Source organism: Mirounga angustirostris, unplaced genomic scaffold (genome assembly GCF_029215605.1).
Source record: "Mirounga angustirostris isolate CCGP_5_RB_7025 unplaced genomic scaffold, mMirAng1.0.hap1 SCAF_7, whole genome shotgun sequence".
NCBI classification, from domain to species: Eukaryota; Metazoa; Chordata; class Mammalia; order Carnivora; family Phocidae; genus Mirounga; species Mirounga angustirostris.
In genome coordinates, this window is record NW_026991715.1 from 86,240,748 (window position 1) to 86,268,644 (window position 27,897).

At 40.4% G+C, this 27,897-nt stretch overlaps 1 protein-coding gene across 1 annotated transcript in view; it reads left to right on the forward strand.

Moving 5' to 3' along the window:
- The window catches only part of MAN2A1 (mannosidase alpha class 2A member 1), a 166,949-nt gene that overhangs the window by 3,947 nt on the left and 135,105 nt on the right, over positions 1-27,897 (forward strand). The window contains exons 2-3 of the mRNA XM_064596459.1: positions 19,599-19,856; positions 22,187-22,331. Coding sequence (XP_064452529.1) covers positions 19,599-19,856; positions 22,187-22,331 — 403 coding nt within the window. The remainder of the gene's footprint in view (positions 1-19,598; positions 19,857-22,186; positions 22,332-27,897) is intronic.

A 27,897-nucleotide genomic window follows, 5' to 3' on the forward strand; every position in this document is an offset into this window, starting at 1 on the left:
ACATTGTTAAGGTCCTGAAATTCTTCATCACTTCTTATAAGCAGATTTCACAAGTTGTTTATTGTCTACATTGAGTGTAATAGATCTCTTATTAATGTCTTAAGTTTGGATCTGCAGAATTAATAAATCAGATCTTGTATAACAGATGATCAATTTTTAAATAGTGTAGACTGTGACCATAGGGATTAGTATTAACTCTTAGAAGTGTCTTCAGAGATTGGAACTCTGATAGAAAATGTGAAAGTGAAGTTCAGACTTCATCTTTGCCAAGATAACAATTACCAAGCAAGAAAGTGAGAATGTCTTTAAGATATTTGATTAAAAGACTTTGGACTGTGGAGACTTTTATGCCTTTTGGAATTTTTTTTTTAGAGGTGGGGAGGGGTAAATGGAGGGAGAGGGAGAAAGAAAATCTTAAGCAGGTTCTGTGCCCAGTGCAGAGCCTGACACTGGGCTTGATCTCACAACCCTGAGATCATGACCTAAGCCGAAATCAAGAGACGGTCGCTTAATGGACTGTCCCATCTAGGCCTTTTGGATTTTAACTTTCATTGTGAATAAACACATATAAAAATATGCTTAAATGTTTTACACCTTTAGTACTTTTTAAAGAGTCCATAGTTGATGCTTAATAAAAGTTGACTTTAGTCTTCCAGTTGTTTTTTCTTGCTTTCAGAAATCTGAGAATCTTAAGAATGATATATAGAAAAACATGCTCTTCCTTGCTTCTCCATACTCTAGTGCACTCCATAAACTATAGCACTTGTCACTGGAGTTTGGGCAGGTGTGTGTAAGGGAGTTAGTTTCATTGTGGAGGGTGTAATGTTTGAGATCTGTGACTTTGGCAAGTGATCGAACTCTGACAGTGGTGGCAAGCAGGCATTGAGGAGGAAGGCAAGAACATGGAAGCATCTGGAGAGGCTAGTGTCCACCACCCCCTCTTGAGGTCAGCAATTCTTCAGGACCCCTGCCCAGCGTATTTCACCAAGACCCAAGCTCACGTCCTATACACCAACTGTGACAAGAATGCATCTAGTCTGAAGGCTTACGTTTATTATTATTATTATTTTAAAGATTTTATTTATTTATTTGACAGGAACACAAGCAGGGGCAAAGGGAGAGGGAGAAGCAGGCCTCCCGCAGAGCAGGGAGCCCGATGCGGGGCTCGATCCCAGGACACTGGGATCATGACCTGAGCCGAAGGCAGACGCTTAACGGCTGAGCCACCCAGGCGCCCCGTTGTCTGAAGTTTTCTTAAATAAGCTTTATTTCTGTTAATTCTGATGATTCGAGTTATTGCATTTTGTATTCCTTCTTGAGAAAAAGCAGGAACAGAAACTGGAAAATAAAGTGGACGGGATTTCCCTCTTGTTCAATTCATTTTGTTTTAAATAGCCTTTTTTAGAGAAAGGACGATGGAAGTGGGGTAGGAAAAGAATGAAGTTCTTGGCAGATGTTCTCCTTCCTTCCCTTTTGTCCCCAAGGTCTCTGGTCTTGAACTCTGCCTAACTCAGCTAACTGTGGGCCAAATCTGGCCTACCACCTGGTTTTGTGGGGCCACAAGCTAAGAATGGTTCTCATGTTTTCAACTGGTTAAATATTTCATGACGGGGCCACACTCATTTCTCTACAAATCGTCTCTGGCTGCTTGTACCACAAGAGTTGAGCAGAGCTGAGTAGTAGCCACAGAAACTCTCTGGCCCACAAAGCCTAAAATATTTGCTGTCTGGTCCTGGACTGAAAAAGTTTGCCAGTCTCAGATTTAAACTGTATTTCTCTATTATTAACGTTAGAGGCAAATAGTGTGGTTAGATCCGTTGAAGCAGAGGCGTGTATTGAAAACAAAATTCTTGTCACCTGGTTATTAGATAAGCATTAGTGAAACTTAGTTTGTGTTTTGAGAGTGTGGTTTAAAACTGGTGTTATATACATGTTTCATAGATTTCCAAGTATCCTTGGGGAGCCTCTGTGCTGGAGCATGGACATGCTTGACATGTTTAATTTATTTCCCTTCTATCACCTGCAGGCTTCCCACTACAGGACTGCTCTGGGATGGAGGGTTCTGGGGCACGAACTCTGCAAAATTGATCTATAGTCTCAAGATTGAAAACCATGACTTTATTGCATTTTGGATTGGCTGTAATTCACAGATGGGCTGAATTCTGAGCCTAATCAGACAGCTTGGTTAGTTAGGGTTGTGGAAGGAGAGCCTGGGTCCATCAAGGATGGAACTTGGCAGTCCTCTCTGGGACCCTGAAGGCTACTCAGCTTGGAGGCAGGGAACTACCAGGATGTCTGCAGGGGCACTGGACTGCTACTCATCGAAGAGTAATTAATTTCTGCTAATTTTGATCCTTCTTCATGCTTCCTGAAGATTATGTGTGACTTTCTTCATTCCTTTTGGCACAGGCCACCACCCCATTTGTGTCCTCAGAGATTTTACTAGCATCATTAAATTGCAGTACACTTAGTCCGAACAAAAATGAGTGTAATGAGTCTCATTGAGTGGTGTTGCAGTTTTTAAGTATTTTTTTTCCATTTTTAAATGTATGCATTTCAGCATTTTTCACATGTGTGTGGTTTTCTCACTGGCTTCCTTTGCAGGTAGTCACCTTTGGGAGTCAAGAGAAATGAAATGCCTTTTCCAAGGGCAGAGCAGGCACCAGATGTGACCTAGTCCCACCAGTGAACCTCATTGTCCTGAATCAGGAGCCTTGAGAGCCGGGGAATTTGCCAGTGATTTTTTTTTTTTTTTTTTTTTCTTTTAAACGTGTTTTCTTCCAGGACTGATTGTTTTGTGATGGGAAGCTCTCCTCCTTCAGGGTGAGGCTGTACTTTGGGGCTGAAGACAGACTTTGCAGCAATTCACCCCTGTTCCTTCATACCACAAGTATGAAAAACTGTGGGATTTGTGGGTCCTGGCCTTTGTGGTAACATTTTTACCTGTAGAACATTAGAAGATGGAAGCCAGAGAATAGGAGTTATTCTTAGAATTACTTTCTCCCTAAAAAAGTTCCGAATTTGCATTTTGAGACTCTATGGAGGTAGTCATTCTCTTAATAGTCACCAGCTTAGAAAAGTCTAAGATGACTAAGATGACCCTAGAAAAGTCATAATATGAGAAAGTCAGATATAGAATTTTAAAGTAGGGAGGGTCCTTCCAGATCAGATAATTTAGTCTTTGATTTTTCAGAGAAGGACACTGAGACACATAAACTGGGTTTCATCAGTTTGCCCTGGGTCCCCTAACCTAGCATACCCAGGGTATGCATCCTGGCCTGTAATTCAGTGCTTTCTGTTGTTCTTATTCGGTATATATTTGAGAATTACTTTGTGTTAGGTACTGTGGAAATTACAATAGATGTACTAGATAATGTTTCTTGCTTTGCAAGAGCATCTTAGTTATTTGAGGCGGTGCAACTGTCATTTGAAACAATCAGAGACAGCTGAGTGTTACTTAATTACTCATTAAAAGAGTTAATGTTAAAAAGTTAGAATAGTGTTTGGCACGTAGTACGTGTTCAGTAAATGCTAGTTATTGCCAGTGAACAGATTTATGGAGTAACCATTGTGTACCAGGTATTTTTGTAGGTTCTGGGGATATAGGAGCTAAGAATAAAATAAAATAAGAGTCCATGACCTTAATTCTTATTCTTGGTATAAGGGCGGAGGCCTTAAAGGAAATTCAGCACAAAGTTCTGGTAGTGGCCTGGCTCAAGTTGACTAAAGGACCTGGGGCCAGAGTTCGGCTTTTCTGATTGGGTAGGACTTTGAAGGGAGAAAGAATATTCCTAGTGTGGAATATCGAGCTTAAGGCTTGGGTCATGAAGGAGCCTGGCACCATGAGAAGAGGTGAGGAGATTGGTTTGACTTGGAATCTTTGGTGCATGTAAGTAGTTGGGAAAACATGGTAGGTAGTTTGGGATCAGATTGTTAATTGCCCTGGGAGTCAGTCTGAGAAGTTATATGAGTCAGATGATAGTGAGCCATTCAATTCAAAGTTATTGAGTATGTTAGGAAGCTGCTTGAGAAAAGTCATGCTGGAGAATTAATTTCATAGAAAATTTTAGACCTGGAAGGGGAGCTAAGAGTATTCAATCTAGATTATTCTGGTAGCAGTGTGTAGGAAGACTCAGAAGCAGGAAGGCAGCTGAGAATCTGTTTAAGGTAATACAGACATAAGGCACTAAATCCCTATACCAGTATCGAAATGGCTAGAATCAAGAGGAGGAGGAAAATGTGCAGATATTTTGTAAAAGAAGCATCAGGGCTTTTTAACAGATTTTTATAAAGGGTAATGATGGGTGTGACTTGAATGAGACAGTTTTTCCCACCTTTTTCATTTGGGGCATTTGGAGAATTAGCTTATACCCTTTGCAGAAAGGGATAGTTTGGAAGATAACCTGGTTTGGGGAACCAACCTCAGGTTCATGTATAATTAGCCAAGTGGGCTGCAGTGCCTGAGTGAGAGGTGAAGGGAGATGCTGATCTGGTAGTCATCAGCATAGTTGGAGTGGATGAGCTCACTCGGGACTGTGCTTTGTGAGAAGAGAGCAGACAGCCAAGGAACATTTCTTACAGCCAAAAGCTGCGCTTCTCGTATTAAGATGATTGTGTAGCAGATGCTAATAAAATGAAGCAGCTTGTATTCAAATTGTCAGAAACCAGCTCATTGATCAGCATACCTAAGAAAAGATAAGACTATCATAAGGAAGGATTTCAAAGAAGAATTTCAGTAGGAAACTAAAAAAGACCCTTCTCATTTTGGACCCAAATTACAGAGTGAAATGATTTTTTTTCTAGGTTATAAGAACAGAAAATAGATTACTCGGTGTGTGTGAGAGAGAGAGAGAGAGAGAGAGAGAGGGAGAGATGAAGAGAGATGGATTTATTAAAGATCAAAAGGCAACACTTGAAAAAGGGGCTTCATAGCTCAAGGTTGTTTTGAAGATCAGACAGATTTCTGAGTACCCTCAAACTGCCTCTTGTTGATAGTAAAGAAGAGCCCTTCCTTTTTGATTAGTGGCTGACCACACCCCCCCAAACTGAAGAGATAAGAACTGTCTATGGCCCAAGGCCAACTTTTGAAAACTTGTAGGGCCCAGTGACAACAACACTTAAAATACAGGATATTTCTTACAACTTTTAGGGAAAAGATCTAACCAATAATTGTTGAAGAGGAAGAAAAAAAGACTTAAGAAGAACCCGAGAAATTTGTATCCTTAACTCATCTTTATAGCTGATTGTATGATACTTAGAAATCTGTTTTCATTATATTTTTACATATCCTATTGTGCCTTACTATTATGTTTATTGCTTCTGTGGTGTTTACCATGCCCCATCTTGCTCTTGTAGATTGAATGGTTCAGATGGACTTTTATAAAGTCTGTAGGAAAGGATTTGTGAAATTTGAGAGTCTTTGCTGCTTGAAATGAGAAGTTAGGAAATTCAGAATTTATAATAATTCCGATGGAGCTTGCCTAGACACTTCCTTTCTCCTGTCTGTAAGGAATAGAATGGCTTTTTCAGGAAGTAATTAGTATAAATAACATAGGAGGTAGCCTGATTATCTACTTAAAATTTAGCACTGTCTTCAGAGGACCCCAAAACTTTTCTGTATGAAAAACAATCTTAGATATGTCAGTTGCATTTATTTTAATAGGCTAACACTGTTTAGGTTGATTTGCTTTTTCCACTACCAACAATTGTTCTCTTTTTACATTAATGTGTTTCTGAAAATTACTTGGGTAAACGTATGTTGATGGAACTTTTATCGTCAGATCCTAAAATACGATATATGCCATTCATCCATGCAGAATGAGTTTAGGTGGTATAAATAGTACATAATAACAACCCTTGTGCATAAGGGCAGGCATATCTCAAAAAATGTAAGATTAGCAACATAGACCAGCAGCCATAGACCAGATGACATAAGACAGCATGACCCTGGTTCCCTGAGAATTGTTGCCCTCTGAAAGCCTATCCTGTGAACGTTCATGCATGTTCTTGGGTGGGATACACTGTTGACTATCTCAGAGTGCTATATAGAAGAATAGAAGTACATTAAAAATATGTCATAGAAGTAAAATTAGCACGGTTTTCAAAAAAATAATTTGCAAAAAAAAAAAAAAATACAAAGAAGGGAAATGTTCCACAGAACAGTTTGGGAAGTGCTGGGTTAAAGAATTTTGTTAGTCAACACCTAATTTGCTTAGCACCACTTAATTGCAGTTATTAAATGTATTTGAAAGTTGTGAAGCTGCACTGTGTGAAAATAGTTTTGAATCGAAACATAGTGTGCTTACAAGCCCTTGTTCTAATAATTGTTTTAAAAAAGATGGCTGTTTTGCAGCATCTCGATTTATACACAATAGCGTGGTGTCCAAAACGTGGCCTCAGCTGGACGTGGTTTTTGTGCAGCTGCATTGGGGTGGTGCGGGTGGGGGCCTCATAGTTCTAATCTCAGTTTACATCTGGAAACTCGTAGGGTGGGGACGGAGCTGTGTCCTGGAACCTGGACACAGCGCCAGCAACTGGAGTCCTGACCACATTTTCAGAGGTGGCGAGAGGATGGGGTTCACAAAGGTAGGGAAAACTGGCGTGGCCTGTTGTCACTCTAGGTCAGGGCTGGGAGGCACAGTGATTCTGACAGTTGCAGAGCGGTTATCCAGGGGCAGCGTCTGAGTGCTGAGCGTTCCCTGCCAGGGCAGGGCATGGTGAGCTTGAAGTCCCAGCTCTTCCCTTCACCGTCTCTTGGCACACTTGTTGTATACCTGCATCTGAGTAGCCTCTACTGACGTCACACGGAGGCAGGTGTGAGATTGATGAGTACTGATTTGCCAAGGCAAAGCCATCGCTCCCATGTTTTGGCTAGCTGTTATGTAATTAAGTGCTCTTTGTGCTCATATGGTGAGTACATTATTTCTTTGAACGGACCAATGGAAGCACAAAGGCAATTAATACCTTGGAAGAGATTCAGGCATGATAAGCTTCAGGTCTGGAAAACACCCTTAAAAGGTCATTTGTCACTGTGGTTTGTGGCTTGTTACAACTTGGTAGTGTTATATGCATGACTGTGGCCAGGGCCTCAGCTCACACTCTTTTTGGCCTCAGCACTACACATCTGAAGGGGTGGAGTGGTCACTTGAGGGTTTTCTTGTCATTTTATGAAACCAAAATGCCTTCCTGTTAAGTGCCTGCAATCTGACTGAATATAAATAGCAGGATTTTTCGTATAGTCGAGTAGCGGCTGCCTGACTTGGAGCTACTGCAGTAACGGTGACACCCCTGCTGGAAATAAGGCTCTTTTACCAAATCACTGTTTTTATATTTAGCTTTCATACAGTGGTTCTTACCCGGGGATGTGTGAGAATTGCCTGGTGAGCCTTTTACAATTATTAAAGGCAGATCTGTGCGCTCTCTGTAGGTAATCCCCATTTGTCGCCACAGCTTTAAATTCATATTTGCACTGACCACTCAAATAGAGATTCTCCTGACTTAGAAACGTAACGTCTCTACCCGACGCCACCGTTGAGCTGCCTGATAGTTCCAAAACAGAACCTTTGCCCCTCCCTCTGCTCCTTTCCAGGGACTCACTCCTGATTTCCCTACAATGCCACCCATCTTCCCAGTTGCCGCAGTAAAAAAAACCCAAAAACCGCAAAGGCTATTTTTCTTCTTTCCCTGTACCTCCCTTTCCTAGCTTATCTGTCCTGTCCCATCCTTTTGCTTTCCTCCACCGCCTTGGTCCAAGCCACCACAGCATTGACTCCCGATTGCCCCACCATAGCTCCAAAGTATCCTTAAAACCCTTTTTATTCATTCACCCTAAACGTGTCCAAGGTGAAGATGTTGATGTTTCTTTCCTGGAAAAATATTTTTAACTATTAAGTTTTTTCCTACCTCCTCTGTTCAAAGATAGGTGTAGAGCCTCGTGAGACCAAAACATGCCCCTGGGAGCCAGGTTGTAGAGTCACACGCTCTCACCTCTCATTGCTCCATTGCAGGGGCTCTCAGCTGCTGAGGCTCACAGCTCTCCCGACTCTTCTGATGGGGATTTGGACAGACTTCCTCTAAGAGGGCCAGCCAGTGGAAGCTTTATTTATATAGGGTCAGCTCTTTACTGCATTTATTAGTTTCCTATTGTTGCTGTCACAAAGCACACAAAGTGGCTTAAAACAAGAAAAATATGTATCTTCCAGTTCTGGGGATCAGAAGTTTGAAATGGGTCTTATTGGACTAAAACCAAGATGTTGGCACAGCTGTCTCTCTTGCGGAGGCTTTAGGGGAGAATCCATTGCCTCATCTTTTCCAACTTCTAGAGGCTGCCTGCATTCCTTGGTTCCAGGCCCCCTCCAGCATGGCATCACTCTGACCACCTCTTTCTTCTTTGTATCTTCTTTGACTCTGATTTCCATCTCCCCTATTTCCCTTATAAGGACCCATGCGATTACATTGGGCCTGTCAATATTCTAGGACAGTCTCCCTATCTTAAAACCCTTAAGTTAATCACATCGGCAAAGTTCCTTTTGCCAGGTAAAGTAACAGAGTCACAGGTTTCAGGGATTAGAACCTGAACATCATTGGGGTGGCCATCATTCTGCCTACCACACCAGGCACTATTTAAACTGATTAGTATGTGCTCACTAATTTAACACTCATAACCACGTTATGGGTGAGGTATTATTCATTACAGATGAGGAAACTGAGACACAGGAAAGTTATGTAACTTGCCCAAGGTTTCATTGGGGTAGTGGAGCTGTAATTCATATTTGGCTTGGCTTCATTTTTTATCTTATTTTATTTTCCAGCTTTATTGAGATATAATTGACGTAGAACGTTGTATTAAGTTTAAAGTGTACAGTATGTTGATTTGATAACACTTACATATTACAAAATGATTATTACCATAGTGTTAGCTAATACCTTCATCACGTCACATAATTACCATTTCTTTGTTATGATGAGAACATTTAAGATGTACTCTCTTAGCAACTTTATGTAATACAGTATTAACTATAATCATCATGCTGTACATTAGATTCCCAGAACTCACTTACCTTATCATTGGAAGGGTTTTCTGTGGGTTTTTTTTTTTTGATAGAAGTTTTTACCCTTTCATCAGCATCTCTGTTTCTCTCCCAACCTCTACCATTCTGTTGTTTCTTTGATTTCAACGTTTTTAGATTCCTCATGTAAGTGATATCATATAGTATGTGACTTTTTCTGTCTGACTTATTTCACTTAGTGTATCCTTAAGATCCATCTGTGTTGTCATAAATGGAAGATTTAATTTTTTATGGCTGAACAGTATTCCACTGTGTGTGTGTGTGTGTGTGTGTGTGTGTTTGTATGCATACATCTACTTGCAAAGAGTATCTCTTTCCATCCCTTCACTTTGGGTTTATGTGTGTCTTTTAAAGCTGAAGTGAGTCTTTTATGGACAGCATACAGCTAGGTCTTGTTTTTTGATTTTTGTTTTTTTTAAAGCTATCCAGCCACTCTTTGTCTTTTGAGTGGAGAATTCAGTCCATTTACATTTAAAGTAATTATTATTATTTTTTAAGATTTTATTTATTTGCGAGAGAGAGAGAATGAGAGACAGAGAGCATGAGAGGGAGGAGGGTCAGAGGGAGAAGCAGACTCCCTGCTGAGCAGGGAGCCTGATGTGGGACTCGATCCTGGGACTCCAGGATCATGACCTGAGCCGAAGGCAGTCGCTTAACCAACTGAGTCACCCAGGCGCCCCATTTAAAATAATTATTGATAGGTAAGAACTTAATGTCATTTTATTAATTGTCATCTGGCTTTTTTGTAGTTTCCATGTTCCTTTCTTCCTCTCTTGCTGCCTTCCTTTGTGACTTGGTGATTTTCCATAGTGGTATGCTTTGATTCTCTTCTCTTTATCTTGTGTGAATCTGCTGTAGTTTTCTGCTTTGTGGTTACCATGACACGTACATAGAACATTTTATAGATATAACGGTGTATTTTATAATAACTTTGATCACATACAAAAAGCTTACCCTTTTACTCTTTTACCCTCCCTTTTATGTTTTTGATGTCACAACTTACCTTTTTCTATTGTGTATCCATTAACAAATTACTGTAGGGCGCCTGGGTGGCTCAGTTGGTTAAGCGACTGCCTTCGGCTCAGGTCATGATCCTGGAGTCCCGGGATCGAGTCCCACATAGGGCTCCCTGCTCAGCGGGGGGTCTGCTTCTCCCTCTGATCCTCTTCCCTCTCATGCTCTCTGTGTCTCATTCTCTCTCTCTCAAATAAATAAATAAAATCTTAAAAAAAAAACAAACAACAAATTACTGTAGTTGTAGTTATTTTTAATACTCTTGTCCTTTAACCATTTTACTGTAGAATTAAATGGCTAACACTCCACCATATTAAAGTATTATTTTGAATTTGACTGTATATTTAACTTTTACCAGTGGGTTTTATATTTTCATAGATTTTCATGTTACTAATGAGTGTGTTTTATTTTAGCTTGAACTGTTTTCTGCTTTCCTTGTAAGGCAGGTGCTGTGGTGATGAATTCCACCTTAGCCTTTGTCTGTCTGGGGAAATCTGTATGCTCTTGTAACTCTGAACATCTTTAGAACATTATTTTGAATTATTTGTTGGGCAATAGCTATATTTCCATTTTGGGGGGACCAGTTCCTGGAGGTTTACTGTATTCTTTTGGTAGAGTCATGTTTTCCTGAGTCTTAGTGACTCCTATAAATTTGCACAGGTGTTTATGCTTTTGAAGAAGCAGTCACCTCTTCCAGACTTTATGGACTGACTTTGCTAAGGGAAGCCTTTCACCTGTGCGGGAGAGGGGACGTTGGAGCATGCTAGTGATCCCAGCATGTCCTCAGGTCTAGCGCCTGTGACTCCAGTTCTAGTGGTGCGGGGCACCAAGTGCAGGGGCATGTGGCAGCATCTCTTTTGAGGGTGGCACGATGTCTCTTTGGCTCAGGTTGCTGGGGTCCATAGCTTTGACAACTGTGTGGTCCTTGGCAAATGCTCCAGGGTGTCAGCAGTGGCTGCAAGGGCTGCTTGTGTCCTCATTGGCACCTCCAGGCCCGGTGGCTAGGAGCTGGGGCAGACAGCAGTGGTGGCCAAAGCTGGTTGTGTGCACCTACTCAGCTGTAAAGGCCTGTGTAGTGGCAGGGGCTAGTTGCACAAATACATGTAGTGGTGGGATCCAAGGCAGGCAGCAAAGGCTGGGGCCGACTGTGGGTGCACTGGTTGTTGATGGTATTACCATGACTGCTCATTCTCACCATGGGCACACAGCAGTGGAGGCTGGTGGTGGAGGTCAAGCAGGGGATGTGTAGTTGCGCAGCTGGAGTGTCTGATGCCAGGTGAGCATGATGGTGCAGGCTAGTGACAGAAGACAGGACCTCATCCATGTTCACAAGCAGCTGTGGAGGCCCTGGCTATTGGCTTGCTCTCCTGTCGCTGCAGTCTCTTCCTGAACGTGTGCAGGCAGTGGAGGCTGGTGACAAGTGGCAGGTTGGCAACCTGCAAGTGCATAGCTCGAGGGGCTAGCTCCATGGCAGTGGGGATCAGCCACTGGGATCTGGGCTGGAGTCTTGCACTTGAGCAGCCACAGAGGCCTGGGCTGGCTGCTGGCGTGGTTCCTAGGTTCCAGAGGGGCTGAGTGGGGAGAGAACAGGACGGCCACAGGTTGGTGGCATCAACAAATGTCAATACAAGGGGTGGGTGAAAACTGGTAAAATCTGCAGGGATTCCATGGCAGCTGTGCTGGCCATTGGTTCCTTCACTGGTGAAAGCTGCTGGGTTTGTCTGTAGAGCGGGTCGCTGAGAACCATTCTTGTTCGTGCTGTGTGGCTACCATTGGTAGCGCCTGCTTTTCTTCCTTGTTCCTAGTTGTCTCTGTGTGTCCCTTTGTGTGGTGCTCCCAGCGGCAGGGGAACCTGTTTTATCCTGCTCTTCTTTCCTAGCAAAGGTAACTCTTTCTGGCTGGGGAGTTCCCTCTTGGCATTGAGCCTTGCCGGCCTGGGGGATGGGATGATGCCGGCAAAATGAAGCAGTCTTTTTTTTTTTTCTGTGTGGTTATTTTCAGGTTTTTTGTCCCACTGTGTTGCTGAAGTTTTGTAAGTAGACTCCAGAGCTGTCCCACAGCTGTTTTTGTTCATGGATAGCTGTTTCATTGTTGATCTTTGTGGAAGGATGGAGGTTGGGTCTCCTTGCAGCCATTTTGATGACATTACTCTTGGCTTGGCTTTAGGGTCTGTTCTTCATCACAGTTGCTCCCTGGAAAGTGGTACCCTTTGAAGTGATTTTAGAAAGCCAGGGGCGTCTGGGTGGCTCCGTCGGTTAAGCGTCTCGTCTGCCTTCGGCTCAGGTCATGATCATGGGGTCCTGGGATCGAGCCCTGTGTAGGGCTCCCTGCTCAGTGGGGAGCCTGCTTCTGCCTCTGCCTCTCCCCCTGCTTGTGTTCTCTCTGTCTCTCTCTCACTCTCTCTCTCAAATAAGTAAATAAAATCTTTAAAAAAAAACCCAAAGTGATTTTTAGAAAGCCATACTTTTATTGTAGCAGCAGAAGAGTAACGTCTTCTTGAATGCCTACCTGGTGGCAGGCCTTGTGCAAGTTCTTTTCAGCCATTCCAAGCAATGGGTATTAGCACTGCATTTTGCCCATAAAAGAAACTGAGGCCCAGAAAAGTTAAGTTACTTCCTCAAGGTCACAGTGCTGCTAGTAAGTGCCAGACCTAGGATTAGAACCCACATAGTCTGACCCAGAGCTCTTGTGCTTAACCATCTAGCTAAACTGCTTTTATCTTTTTCTGGTAAGAGGAGTTATTAAAAATAAAGATAATCATTATTTGCAGTTATTAAAAATAAAAATGTGAGGTATAATATCCTAAAGCATGAAATGGAGGAGTATGGTACAAGGATGATTAAGAGATTTAATATCCACTTAAGCAGATTATCCAAGGGTGCAGGTTTGTGATTTATGTCACCCTCTAGGGTAGTGTGGGGGTGATTTGCCAAATGGCTTCTTGGCTGGTATATCTTAGATATTTCACTGACATGCATGAAGTTGGAGATGTAGGTCCCAAACCTGAATGATCACCAGAGTCACTTGTGGAACATAACATTGTAGTTTCTGTGGCCCTTTCCAAGATTCCAGGGTGGATCCCCAGGATTTGTAATTTTTTTTTAAAGATTTATTTATTAGAATGCACACACGCATGCAGGGAAAGGGGCAGAGGGAGAGAATCTTCAAGCAGATGCCCCCGCTGAGCATGGAGCTCGACTGAGGCCTGATCTCACGACCCTGAGATTATGACCTGAGCCGAAACCAAGAATCTTACGCTTAACCTACTGAGCCACCCAGGCACTCCTGGGATTTGTAGTTTTGAGCAGCCTTTCAGATGCTTCTGATGGTTACTATTAGAGCCTTTTACCCAGTCACATTGGTACATGGTGGGCACATTTTATGACAGAATCCAGGTCCAGAGAGATCTTGATTTGATGGAGTGATACACTGAATTTAACAACATCAAGAAGGGGGAAAAGAAAGCATGGATGACAGGTGGTATGGAGCTAGAGTTTCAGACGTATATACACATATGTATTCCAGTAAAATTTTGTTTCTTTTGAATCTTGCCATTGGTGATTATATTATAAACAATAATTCATCTATCGTTCTCTTAACTAGAAAACTTGATTTGGTTGAGTGAAGATCTTTTATCACTACTGTGGTAGGAAGAATTTCAGAATCAGCCTCAGGTTCTTTTACCAAACCCTCTTCATCCCCTGCATCAGTTGAAATTAGAGCCCAGTGAACCCTGATTACTGAGAGTAGTGAACGTTGAAACTTTTGGTTGGACTGTACAGAGTCCGTAATCTTCGCCTGCCCTGGAAGAGGAGCCGCATATTCTGCCCTACTCACAAGGTCATGATTGTCACTTTGTGGCCAAACAGCTCAATTTCTGTATCATTTCCCTCTCAGTCAGTGAAGATCACCCTATAATTTAGGACTTTCCTTCTCATTCTTACCTACTTTTTGGGTCACAGAGAAGATTTTTGTGAATTTTCTTTCTTAAAAAAATTGCTAGAGTGTTTTATTTTTATTCATATTATTTTGGTGTAAGCTGTGTGCCAAAAAATGACATTTAATACTTTCTTGTCTTAGAAAAAAAAGTTTCATGTTTTTTTTTCCTCCCCCCCCGCCCCCCAGTAAATATTTGCAGTTCTTTTGTGCATGAGGCATTGTGCTAAGCATCAGGGTACAGTGATGAATAAAACAGCTGTGGTGCCTGTTCTCAATATAGAGGTTCATTTAGTGATGAAGATGGAGAAACAATACATGAATAAATAGGTAAAAAACAGCTATGGAAGAAGCAAAAAATAGAGAATAACCTGAGAAGGCCTATTTTCGGTAGGATGGCTAGGGAAGGCTGCGCTGAGGTAATGTTTCAGGTGAGATTTGAAACGCTGTATAAAGGGAGAACATGTATGAAGGTCTTGAGATGGGTTGAGGAGGAACTGGCTTACAACTGAGATGAGATCAGGGTGAAGCTACTTTGGGGGAGGGATAGATGCAGGTGTTTATTGATTGTAGTAGAAGTGCAGTGAGAAACTAGCACTGGATTGTTAGAAGGATAACGCATCTGTGTGGGGCATGGTTGAAGGGTGTAAGCTGAGCACTGGGAAATTAGTTAAGAGGCTGCTGTGTACTAGGCAGGAGAGGTTGCTGGAGGCTTGGATCAGTGTGGTTGCAGCTGAGAGGGAGAGACGTAGAATGATTCAACAAGTATTTTAGAGGTAGTAAGGAAAGAGCTTGCAGGTAGGTTGGATGTATGAACACGGTGAGGAAGGAAGAAGAATCAGTTATGCCACCAAGATTTTGGGAGTGACCAACTAGATGGAGATTAAAGCTACTTACTGAAGATTTGAGGATTGTAGAAGGCTTTTTTGGGGAGGGTATCTTTTGGACATAAGTTTGAAACCAAGTTGAGGAGTGGAATAGTTGTTAGGACAGATGGGTTTGTTTTTCAGAGAAGAGGCTTCAGCTGTGGATAGAAATATAAATGAGACATCAGTACAAAAAAAATGGAATTTAAACCCTGGAGTGGATGAGATAATTTAAGATAGTATAGGGAAGGCAGAGGGCTCAGGTGTTAACCTTGAGGCAGGCACTCTGTCATGTAGATGCTGGGGGGAGAAGGAGACTGATAAACAGGAGGCAGGAGGAACCCCAAGAACATGCAGGGCTGGGAGTAAGTGAAGAAAATGTTGCCAGGAGGAAGAAGTGGTCTAGTATGCTAGATGCTCCTTGAGATGATGAGTAAGGGGAGGACAGTGTTTGCTTATCATGATTAACAACATGGAAGCCTTTGGGGAGTTTTGCAGGAGTTTGGTGGGCAGATGCTGATTGGAATAGGCAGATGAGGGAATGGAGTTTATAAGGAAGGGGGGTGATGAGCACAGACTGTTGATAATGTCTGTATGTCTGTGAAGGCGTTGGGGCCCGGGAAGGGAATCGTGGGGCTAAGGGAAGCATTGGAGTTTGATTTGATGTTTTAGATGGGATATCATGTTAAGTTGAACCATAGGAAATTGGTGAATTTTACTATTTTGATTTATGAGAATGACAAATTTCATATAGCTTGACCTGAAGTTACACGTTACACAATTGAGAATGAGTTACTTTTAAAAAGGGAGTTTGATGAAGCAGTGTTGAGAGAGTTTTAACCAAAAGAATACCAGCCTTTGAGCTGTTGAGAGAGATGGGTTTGGAGCTCACCAGTTAAGTGTTGGCCTTTGAAGTGGGGAATGGGAAGGCATGCATTTTTTTTTTTTCTACTCTAACAGGAAGGAAGATGCTGATGTGCAGATTCAGCCGAGCTTGAGTGATCACAGTGATGCCAATTCCAGCAGCTAGTGCTTACTTGGGGCAAATAATTATGTCATAAGCTTTCAGATTTAGCTGTAGGTGTACATTGATTTTGTTCGTAGGACTGAGTGGGTTCTGATCCTGTTTTGCCTGTAGTAGGCTCTAAATTTTCTCTCTCAAAAGTCATTTGTATGAGTGATATTTTTTTTTTGCTCAATTTTTCTCTTTCATCAAAAGCAAAGTAAATCAAATATCATGATTTCCTTCTCCACTCCTCCACCGTGCAACACCATGGCCTCCCCATAGAACTGATTAGCAAATCAAAGAATAAAATGGTTTTCTCACAAATGATTTTCTTACCCTACAGAAAATTGTCTTTTTCAGTATTACTCTCAGTATTCCTTGACTTGTCAGTGTAATTGAAACATTATCTATGATTTCTGTTACTTTAATGCAGACTACAAGCATATCCTTTTAAGGCCATACCACTCTTCTCTGTCGTATATACAAAATTTGCTTATGAGGTGTGTATATTTCAAGAATTTCAGCCGTTTGAGGGGAGATTTTATTCCACTGCATAATGTAGTAAGAAAAATTATTTTCATTAGACCATTCTGCTGACATATCCCCAGACCACAATTTTCTCCATGGAATTAGTAATTCGGTATAGAATTCCAGGTACTGATCATTAATTGTATCTTTAAAGCTACAATGAGATCGAAAGTCATCTTCGGTGCCTGCCGGATTGTTTTTCTCAAAACATCTCTCTCCTGTAGTGTTTATTTTGAATAATGCTCTCATCCATGGGTTATGGGACTAAGGCCATTGTAAGAATATTCCTGGATAGAGCCCTCTTCTTTCTCAGTGTGTGCTTGTTGAACTGTATGCATGGCTCCAAAATTATCTTCTCCTGATACAGAAAGGTCTGGAGAAATGCAGGCACCCCTGTATTAATTTGTACACTGCAAGTTTATCAGATGATAAAACCGGCAGCATCTTAAAAGCTCTAGGGTGCTGGTATTTTAGACTAAGTTTTACTTTATGGAGGAGGGTAGCTTTACTAGAGGCAAGACAAGTCAACATGTTCTAATTCTGCTTGGAATCAGAGGAACTTGATTTACTGTTGTTACCTGCTGTGGTAGAAATTGCAAGCATCACTGAAGTAGACTTGTATCTTCAGTATTGGAAATATTCAACAGAATTCATCAGAAGTGATTTCAAAAAGCTGTGGTCTCGGTGTTTTGATAATAAGTGAAGAAAAGTTTTTCCCTTATTTCAGACAGCCTTTGATAGCATGTCTGTTTAGAAAAATAAATTTAGATGAGTTAGCTGCATGCCTGACTCTCGTATATTTTAAGCTTCTTTGGGTGAGCTTTGGGTCATGCCAAGGGGACTCACTTTGGCCTTTCTGCTGAGAACCACTCAACCAGCATCAATGTCTGCTGATGAAGAAGGGTTTGTAGTATGATACTGCTCAATAGCTTTGCTGACCTGGAATCTACATGGTTCAACCAGCTCCTCTTTGAGCCCTGAACTGGTGTTGCACTGATGCATCCTGTTTCCTTTGCTGTGCCGTGTCTAGTCATGAACTGATGCAGGTTCTCTCTTGCTTTTCACTAGAGGAAATGGGGCTTGTCTTACAGGATGAGTTCTGTGTTAAAACCTTGTACTTCCGGCTTCTGTATAATATGCTGATAAATACACTTCAGAGTTCTACCTCTTGGAGACCTAGCATGCCACCCCAGAGGAGATAGTTGGCTTATAGGACTGCGGTTTTGACACACAGGGTCTGTGTCTGTCCCATGCCTGTAAGTAGGCCTGGGAGAGCATCTTTCAGGTGTGTGGAGGCCGTCTTAATGTTTCTTTTCTCTAGCTTTGGATATTTGTCCCCAGTGTCATCTTTTCTCCCACCTCCCTCCTCCCCACAAAGATAATGGCCTGCTGACTTGCTTCTAATTTTGGATACTTCTTTTCTCATTCCAAGATACCTTCTCTAGCCCCTTCAGACCTCTGTCAGTTTCCCACAGTTTGCTCCAGGGGGCTTCCCCTGATAGACACCAGTCTGCTGACCTCTCCCCTCCCCTTGTTGAACTGGCCTCTAACCCGGAAGTAGAGTCCCTTTTCCCTCCTGGCTTCCCTATTACAAAGTCAGCAGCTATTCATAACAGACGAAAGAAGAATATAAATACCCATGACCAGTTTTTACCATCTTGATTATGGTCTTCCACAATTTTTTTTTCCAAAAGGATGATACCAAATTACTATTTTTTTATGCATGCTTTTTAAACTTTTTCTCTACTGTATCTTCTGAAAGTACCTTCCCATATATTTCTGTTTTTTTTTTTTTTAATTAACATAATACATTATTTGTTTCAGGGGTACAGGTCTGTGATTCACATATTTCTGTTTTTAAGGAATTAATATTTCTAAATTTTCAGTGACTGAAAACATTTCCATGATATAGATGTACCATTTGACCAGTTCTTTACCTTTGGACATTCAGGTGTTTTTTTTCCCTTCCTCTTTCTTACTGTCTTCCTGTTACTTCATTCCTTCTTCTTTCTGTCTTCCTGTTATTTACTGGTGGTAGAACTTTTGTTTTTGGGTGTCCAGAGTTATTTGTTCGCTGGGCATAGAGTTATTTTATTAAACCCTAGTGTGGACTTCGGGTAGGCTGTTGCTTGTGAGAGTGCCACTTTTTGTGTTCAGGTATGGACCCATATCTTATGTGTATCTGTCTTCCCAGCATGTAGCATTTGCCTGGTACAGTGGGTGCTCACTAAGAATTATTGTTGAGTTCCAGAAATATAAGGGCCATGGGACAAATATTTAAGTATTTACCACGTATTTAAGGCCCTATATATAGGATGAACAAGACAAAGATTGTCCTTGCTCTCATAAGCTGAAATATTATTCTCTACAACAAGGTTTATGTTATAAAGATGACAAGCCTCTTAATGTGAGGATCAATTAAAAAACCTTAAAGTTGGGGCACCTGGGTGGCTCAGTCGGTTAAGGGTCTGCCTTCAGCTTAGGTTGTGATCCCAGGGTCCTGGGATCAAGCCCCACATCAGGCTCCCTACCCCTCCCCCTCCACTCCTGCTCTGTCTCTAGCTTTCTCTCTGTCAAATAAATAAAATCTTTAAAAAAAAAAAAAAACCCTTAAAGTCACACAATGTAGGAGAAGCAGTCTACGTGACCTATAGCGTGGTTACTTTTCATGCATGTGGCTAATTGAGGGTTGACTAATTGATTTTCCTGTAGATGATATTTCTTATTTAGGATTGTCCACTAGGGTTACTACAATGGAATGATTTTTTTCAGGTGCATACTTTTTGACCCTTTCAAGTAACTAGAATCAGTTAACTAAAATTTAAAATTTCATACTTGAACATAATATGTTATACTTAGCTATTATAGAGAACTCAACAGATCTTTTAGGATTGGGTTTGGGGGCAATAGGAAATATATCCCAAAATATTTTTGGTTTTTCTCTTGCACATTTTAAAATATGATTAAACAAAGATTGCAGCCACGGAGATTTTTTGTTGTAAATTGGTGTTTCAACACTGCCAGCCGTCCACGCTTTTTGTGGTCCCACTTATAAAAGTGGAAAGTGAAGGGTGAGTGGCTGCCCTCTTGGGCAGGCACATAATTTGAAAAAAAAATGTGTGTGCCCCAGCAGAGCTATATTAGAGTTTCATATAGCTGCCTTTTTCTTTTTTATTGTAGGGCCAGCTCTCAATGTTGCAAGAAAAAATAGACCATTTGGAGCGTTTGCTAGCTGAGAATAATGAGATCATCTCAAACATTAGAGACTCGGTCATCAATTTGAGTGAGTCTGTGGAGGATGGTCCAAAAAGTTCACAAGGCAATTTCAGCCAAGATGCTGGCGCACCTCTTCTGCCATCAAAACAGTTGTCCCTTGTAGTGGACCCTGAAGACTGTTCGTTTGCTTTGCAAAGTGGAAGTCGGAATTCAGATGTGCAGGTAATGTATGCATTCGTTAATGATCATTGGGATTTCCTTGCTTTTCTTTCTTTTTTGATCTGGTGTCTGCTTTAACTTAGTAAGTTGCTTAAACTCTGGATTCTAGTTTCTGTTTTTGTAAAGTGACTGGATTAGTCACATGACCATTAAAGTTGTTTTTAGTGATAAAATTCTGTAATTCTTTATTTCCCTAATTATTTTTTTTTTATTATTTTATACTTTGTGATTATGGCCTTTTTGTATGCTTTTTAGGTCTTATTTTGTCTAGTAGATGAAGACTTTTAGAGGTTTAAATTTGACCAAAGAGATTTTCTTATCTTCCTATTAAGAGTATAAGAAAAGCCTTATTCTTACTATATATCTTTTATACATTATAGGTTTCACACAATGTAGGGTTCGATACCTTCTGCTGAATATCTCTTTGTGAGAGAGGGAAGGGAAATATTCTAGAGCTGTGCTGTTCAGTATGAAAGTCACTGTCCACGTGTGGCTCCTGAGCACTTGAAATGTGGCTAGTTTGAATTGAGATGTGTTCTAAGTGTTGAAGACTTACTATGAAAACGAATACAAAATACTTTGTTTCATTTTACATATATGTGGAGATAATATTATGAGTGTATTGGATTAATTTAATTAATTAATTTAAAAAAATTACGGATTTGCCTTGCATTCTGTTTCTCTTGGATAGCGCTTTTCTAGAGGGTGGTGGAGTTGTAAACTAGGATAAGAAAGGACTTCTGCTTTTCTTAAATTTAAGGTGTGTCAAATGTGCTCTGTTCTGCCAGTTAGCAGAGAGCTGTGTTTAACCTGTACCTTAGACCTGAGCTCAAACTTGGTGACGAGTCTGTACTCGTCAATTAATTTAATTTAATTTAATTTAATTTTGTTGGACAAAATGGGTTGGCTCTGGCCTTGCTTTGGAGTAGATGTTTCTACTAACTTCTGGGGACAGAGAATGTGATAGGATCTTGAAGCCCGTGGCTCACAGACCAAGCCAGCAGCTGGAGACAGAGTTGGCCAAGCCTTGTGCCCATAATCTTATCAACTAGTGTGTGGTCAGGTTCCCACACTATCAGGATTCTGTGCTGTGAAGGTATATCTATTTTTGTGAGTCTTGGCTTTGTATAGGTTTTAAATAAGTACCTTTTAAAGGAGAACAACAAAACTCTTTTTGGAGGGGGTTGTTAAATCTGGGCTGGACAGAAACAGCCGTATTGCTGAAGAACTCCAGAAGGCAGGCTGAACGAGGCAGTGGGGTACAGGGCGAGCTGCAGGGCCGGAGAAAGAACCAGAAGGAATAACAGAGACTGTTAACACATCCTCCTTTCCAGCTGGTTCCCTTTATTGACTCATCCTTGGGAGCATTTTATTTATTAAAGTCATACATTCTGAAGTGAGAGATATGTTGTTGCCTTAAAATACTTTGCATTCACTTTTTACATAATTTGCTCGGTATCTTTAAGTTCTTTTGTAACCCGCTTATATATTTTATAATATATAGTGATTTTTATGTAATTAAAATTTTATATATAATTTTTACATAATTTAAATTTTACCAAAGTCAAATTTTGGTAAAATCAGTTTTGTGTTCTTTGTCACATTTAGTATTATAGAGGATATGAAAAATACCAGCTTTTAGGTTTTTTTTTTTCTGCAATATTTTTTCCTTTGTGTCCAAAAAGATTATTACCTCGGACTACTACATTGGAAACATAGAGAGCATTTGAACATTTAAAAATTTCCATTTTTACATGATTATGCCTCATTGACTCAGTTGTAGTTTTAGTTTTAGAATGAAAAAGGTGAACATAACATTTGCTAAATGAAGGAACAGCTGTAGATGCATTTCCATTCAGATACAGATTTTAAAATATATGTGATTAATTGTAAAATAAAGACAACTCAAAGTAAAAAAAATCATCAGTATTGCTTGTGAAAATGCTGAAATATTTGGTCATAATCACATTTCATCAAGAAATTTTTTCTTTGCTGTTTAGTTCCTATCAGTTTCCACTAAAATGTATTAGAAGAAAAGCAGGGCAAGAAGGAATTGAATGAAATTATTTTTCATTAGAAGCAGATGGAGGAGGGGCTTATTTATCAGGATAGTTAAGTAACACAGTAGCATTTTAAGAATTTGAATGGTAATTAAATGTTTTCTGCCTTAAACTGTTCAGTTAATGTCTACAGAAATAGTTTTATCTAGTAAAATACATACACAGTGACTAGCTTTGAGCAAATATTTTCCAACATTAAGTTCAAATTAAAAATGGTAATACATGGTTAAATTTACTCTTTTTTCCCCTATATTTTGTCTTTTGTATTTTTAGATGTTGGATGTTTACAGTCTAATTCCTTTTGACAATCCAGATGGTGGAGTTTGGAAACAAGGATTTGACATTAGCTATTTATTTAATGAATGGGACTCTAAGCCCCTTCAAGTCTTTGTGGTGCCTCATTCCCATAATGACCCAGGTAAAATTTACACTTCAAAAAAACTACAGGTTATTAAGCCCCTGTACACACAGAGTATTTTAATGAGAATCTGGTAGAGCTGATTTCTCAAGTTTTTGAGACACTATTTGCTGACTTGTTCCAGCAACGTATTCCTTTTATTTTGAGTTTTTATCAATTTATGTGCATTCATGGATAGTACTTGTGCGATGTGAAATAGTAATAAACACAAGAAGGTCTTTGTTTTGGGGATGAAAAGTTGAATTCACTTAAGGTGCTGACTGTTCATCGTAGTTACTTCTTGTAAAATACTGCGTGGGAGAATTATTATTTTGTGTTCATAAACTGTGCACTAAAAAATGCAGAATTCTCATGGGAACGTTTGAATCTTTAAAATGGAAAAGCAGTGTAAAGTGGTTAAGAGCCTTGGTCAGGTGGACATGAGTGTGGAGTCCCAACCCCATGGTGTGAGACAACTTTAGGCAAGTTACAGAATGTGAAAGTAAGTATTTTCGCGGGTAGAATCGGAATAAAGTATCTACTTTATAAGATGAGTTGTAAAAGCGTGATGCATGGCCCCGGTAACTCCTGTCATTATCATTATTGTTATTATTTCATATGACAGCTTTTGTTATTTATTGGGGCTGGAGACCTTTTCCTCCAAGGTAAGGGAAAATTGCTAAAATTACAGTGGGAAATATGATTCAATGTATAGATTTGTTAGTGTGAGTACACTGGCACAGAGTAAATACTTCATGAATTCTGTTGCAGAATTTTTTGGGGAATGTACTTCAAAAGGCTTCCTTTGAGGACTGACTTACGCTTCTATTTGTTACTTTTCTCAATTTTTCCATTTCATCATTACTAATCAGAGGCACCATTATTCACCTAGTACTTTGAAGGTTTTTTTCTTTACTCCCAGCATTCATTTATCTCTGACTTATATCCTTTCCCATTGATTTATTGGCATATGTTCCCTTCTGTTTCTAAGACAGTAGAACTTGTTGCTTTAGGTCTGGACACATGATTTGGTGAAGTTGTGTGTGTCTGTGTGTGCGTACACACGTGTGCTGCTTTGGATGTGAAAGGTACTCGGACAGTTTGGATGCTGAAATGTTTGAATTTCCATAAAACTTCAAAATTCAGTATGTACAGAGGTCTGAAATATGTGAAATCAATATTATTTTGGAAATTTGTGATGAGCATATGTCACACCAGCTTCTGACTTGGTTTCTCTGTCTTTGGTCTTAATGTCTTTATCTTTTCTTACAAATACCCATCCATCTTATTAACCTTTCCTCTTAAATGTTTTGCATCTTCTTCCTCCTTAATCTTAGCCTGTCCCTTCAAATCCAAACTCCGATGGCCAGGCATCATGGAAAGACTGCAGGGATCTGGAGCCAGGCAGAATGAGGCAGGCATCCTGGCTTGGCTGTATACTGGCCCCAAGTCCTTTGGGCACATTTGTGTGTCTGTCAAATGCAGATCATATGGTAGATCATCTTAAAGCAGGAGTTAGTTATCAAGTAAATACAAAAGGTGATGAAAATCACACATAATTAAAATTCCTTTAGCTATTTACTTACTTGTATGCCAGATTAAATAGTACATTTGCATGTAGGGTATGTGTACTGAAAAACAGGTCTTTGTTTATATCTAGACTTACAGTGAGGTGAGGTGCTCACACTTGATACGTGGGATCTGAGTTTGCCTGTAGGACTACAGATGATTGATTTTCTCTGTAAATCTCATTCACTCTGAAATATTCCCTTATTGAGTGAAATGGTGGCAGAGCCCCTGTAGTATTTAAATTGTTCTCTCCTTTCTTCTCTGCCAGTTCATTTCTTGTCTCTTAATTGGGTGTGTGATGTGATTCCATTGTATCCAGTTTCTTATAGGGTCGTCAATACACTTTGCAGTATGTCTTGCAAGTCCTCATGTGAACCCATTTCTCCAACCTTTTAGATTTTTTAAAGACTTTTATTGTCTCTTCCCCTTTTCTGCCATCCTCAGTTTCCACCAGTCTCATTTCTTGTAATTCTAGAACACGCACGCTTAACTGTAATAATAAAATCTGTGGTTTACCAGGCAGTGTGCCAAATGTTTTATAAACATTGAGTGCTCAAAACAACCCTAGAAGGTGAGTGCCACTATTCCTGATGAAGGCGTTACCAACTTGTCAGACTTCCAGGGGCAGTAAGTGGCACCACAAGAATTCCTTGTTACTTTACCTGGACCTCCCACCTGAGTACACTCAAGGGACAGAGAACATGTGCCTCCTGTTCAGTCTGTCTCATTGCCTAGCCCAACACGTGGCATATAGTAATCGCTAAATAAGAGACGAGGCCTTCCTGACCTGTCTCCATGCCCCTCTGAAGCTTCTTGAACCTTCCATACTTGCACACAGGCAGAGATGTCAACGTTTACAGCACTTCTGCCTTGTCTCCTCACTAGAATGCAAGCTCAGTGAGGGCTCACACTTTGTCTTATAACCAGCAGGTCACTAATGCCCAGAAGAGTCAGCAGCACATGGTACTGACTCATTCGGTTCAATAAAATAGTGAACCAGGGAATGTGATTCTGCAGACTCAGATGAAACATTGGACCTTGACATTCACATTTCTTTAGCTTCCCTCCATCTCTTCTTCCTGTTGTCTTATTTCTGTTCCTTAAAAAAAAAAATATTTAAAATGTGCTTTGTAATTTTAAATACAAACAGCAGATGATATGAAGCTCTTCAAGGGCAGGGATTACCTATGCCTTTGAGATTTTGTTTGTTTGCCCTAGGGGTTCCCGCTGTAGTTAATGTGTTGTTCCGTGGGGAGATTTCTCTAATCATTGGTCCTGACTGCTCTAAGTGAATCTGTCTGTTGGTATCTTAGCAACCAGAGTTGAGTCTTTTTGTCTTAGTAAAAGATGTTAATGACCCTTACCCTCAGGCCCTCCTCCACTTGAGGAAGAAATAATAGTCTGACACTGACCTTTTATTTTTTTATTTTTTAAAGATTTTATTTATTTATTTGACAAAGAGACAGTGAGAGAGGGAACACAAGCAGGGGAAGTGGGAGAGGGAGAATCAGGCTTCCTGCCGAGCAGGGAGCCCGATGTGGGGCTCGATTCCAGGACCCGGCGGATTATGACCCTAGCCAAAGGCAGATGCTTAATGACTGAGCCACCCAGGCTCCCCCATGGACTTTTTGAAAGCGAAAGCGATAGCGATTTTTGCTACCAAGCAAAATAGAGAACAGAACCGCTGGCTTTTCTTGATAATTTTCACCGCTCCTTCACAAAAGTAGAGTTTAGGTAAGCTAAATTATTCTGTGAAGAAGTAAATCATTCAGATCATGAAGAAACCTCTTTTTCAGTGGAAGAAAAGAGATAAGTGTGTGCGCAAACATTCCAAGTCAAAATGTGACTCTGTAATGGGAAATCTTTGTATAATACTCCTAAATGAATGTGCAGTTAGGCGGTTTACTTTCTAAATGAGATTTATAGAGATTTGTTTGCATTTTCTGCAGCAACAGTTTAAAACAAACTTTAGCTTAGTGGTTTGTTTCATCGGAGTTTTGTCTGTTGGGGATAGGAATGTTTGAAATAGACTTATGAAAGATTCCTATATTGAGTTCCCTAACTTTAAGAATTCTGTTGCTGTGTTTTTATATATGTAGGTGTTTTTCTTTTTGGATCGAGTTCTGATATCTCACAAGACAGATAAATTTCAAATTATGTTTCGTATTTTAATTCCTAATCATGCCTTCTTCCAGTCTATGAGGACATGTAACAATTGTCATACAGTATTTTGTATGGTTTACATGAGTTAAAATTGGAAAGGAATTGTTAAGTAAATGCTGATAACTTTGTACTGTTACACTTTTGAAAAGTTTTGAATCATAGACCATGAAATTAAATGTTAGTTGATTGATACATGTTCATGTTATATTTAATAAGCTGATTAAAACAGCACCTTTGTATCTACAATCTTAATTCTTTCCTTCCCACTACTTAAACTGCCGAAATATTTAGTTAATTTTCCTTCAAAAAAGTCACAGTGTATAGAGAGTAGATAAGGTATACTAAATGGAAAGTTGGACCGCATATTGTTAGTTAAGCAATTTGTAAGATGAACATTAGAAAATAATCCCCCATGTGGTATGACTCTGAATCAGAGAGAGACCTAGGCACAAGAGCCACAGTGGAAAATCATTTTATTTTGTGCATTTGCAGTTGTTTTACAGAGTTTTTATTGATTCAAATGAGTGAGTAGGATTTTTCACTTTTTTTTTAAATTAAGGAAACAGAATTTTGCATTTAGCATTATATGATAATTTGAAATGAGTGTATGTACCCTTATTCTTTTTTTTTTTTTTTTGAAGATTTATTTATTTTAGAGAGAGTGGTATAAGTGGGATGAGGGGAGAGGGAGAGAGAATCCCAGCAGACTCCCTGCTGAGCGCAGAGCCGGACTTGGGGCTCAGTCTCACGACCCTGAGATCACAACCTGAGCCAAAATTAAGAGTCACCCTTAATCGTCTGAACCATGTAGGTGCCCCTGTGTGCCCTTTTTCTTAAAAAAAAAAAAAAAAAAAAAGCGAGAGAGAACAAAAACGTGAGGAAATCGCAGTGTGGCATTATTTTAAAGGTTTTCTGCTCATGTATTGTTCAGCACAATCAGAAGAAAAGAGTTCTGGTCAGCCATAGTTGGGTAACACCCAGATGGGTGAAAGCAGGGGAAACTTGCAACTCCATCTGCCAAAGGAACCTGCTGAGTGGAAGGAGATGGTCAGGAGAGGGCCATGTGTTTGTGGGCACAGTTTGCGGAGCACTTTGTTCTGTTTAATAATTGAGGGATAAAATGAGTTCTTCGGTTTTGGCCACTGTGATGGGAAATTTGAGTTTCTGGAGCTAAAATGCATGAGGAAGAACTGAGTGAGAACTGGTATTCATTGCCTGTCTTGTATCAGGGGAGTGTTTAGTGTGTGTTGCTTCATGTAATCCATTCTGCAACCCTTAAAACTGGTAAATTAAACCCCATTTACCAGGTGAAGACAGTGAGGCTAGGGTCGGTATACTAATGTCTTCGAGATCCATCAGTTATAAATTGGCACAGGATGGCGAATTAAAGCTCAGATTTGCCTAATTCTGAGATCTCTGTTCTTTCTACTTACCATGCTGCTTCTCAAGATATTTTATTTAGTTCAAATGATTTTCTTGCTTTATGGGCGTTAACTAATTTGACACATTTATCTGAACCTTGGGTTGTTAATAGAGTTGCCAGATTTTTTTTTTAAAGATTTTATTTGTGGGCGCCTGGGTGGCTCAGTTGGTTAAGCGACTGCCTTCGGCTCAGGTTATGATCCTGGAGTCCCGGGATCGAGTCCCACGTCGGGCTCCCTGCTCATCAGGGAGTCTGCCTCTCTCTCTGACCCTCCCCCCTCTCATGCTCTCTCTCTCTATCTCATTCTCTCTCTCAAATAAATAAACAAAATCTTAAAAAAAAAAAAGATTTTATTTGTGGGCGCCTAGGTGGCTCAGTTGGTTAAGCGACTGCCTTCGGCTCAGGTCATGATCCTGGAGTCCCGGGATCGAG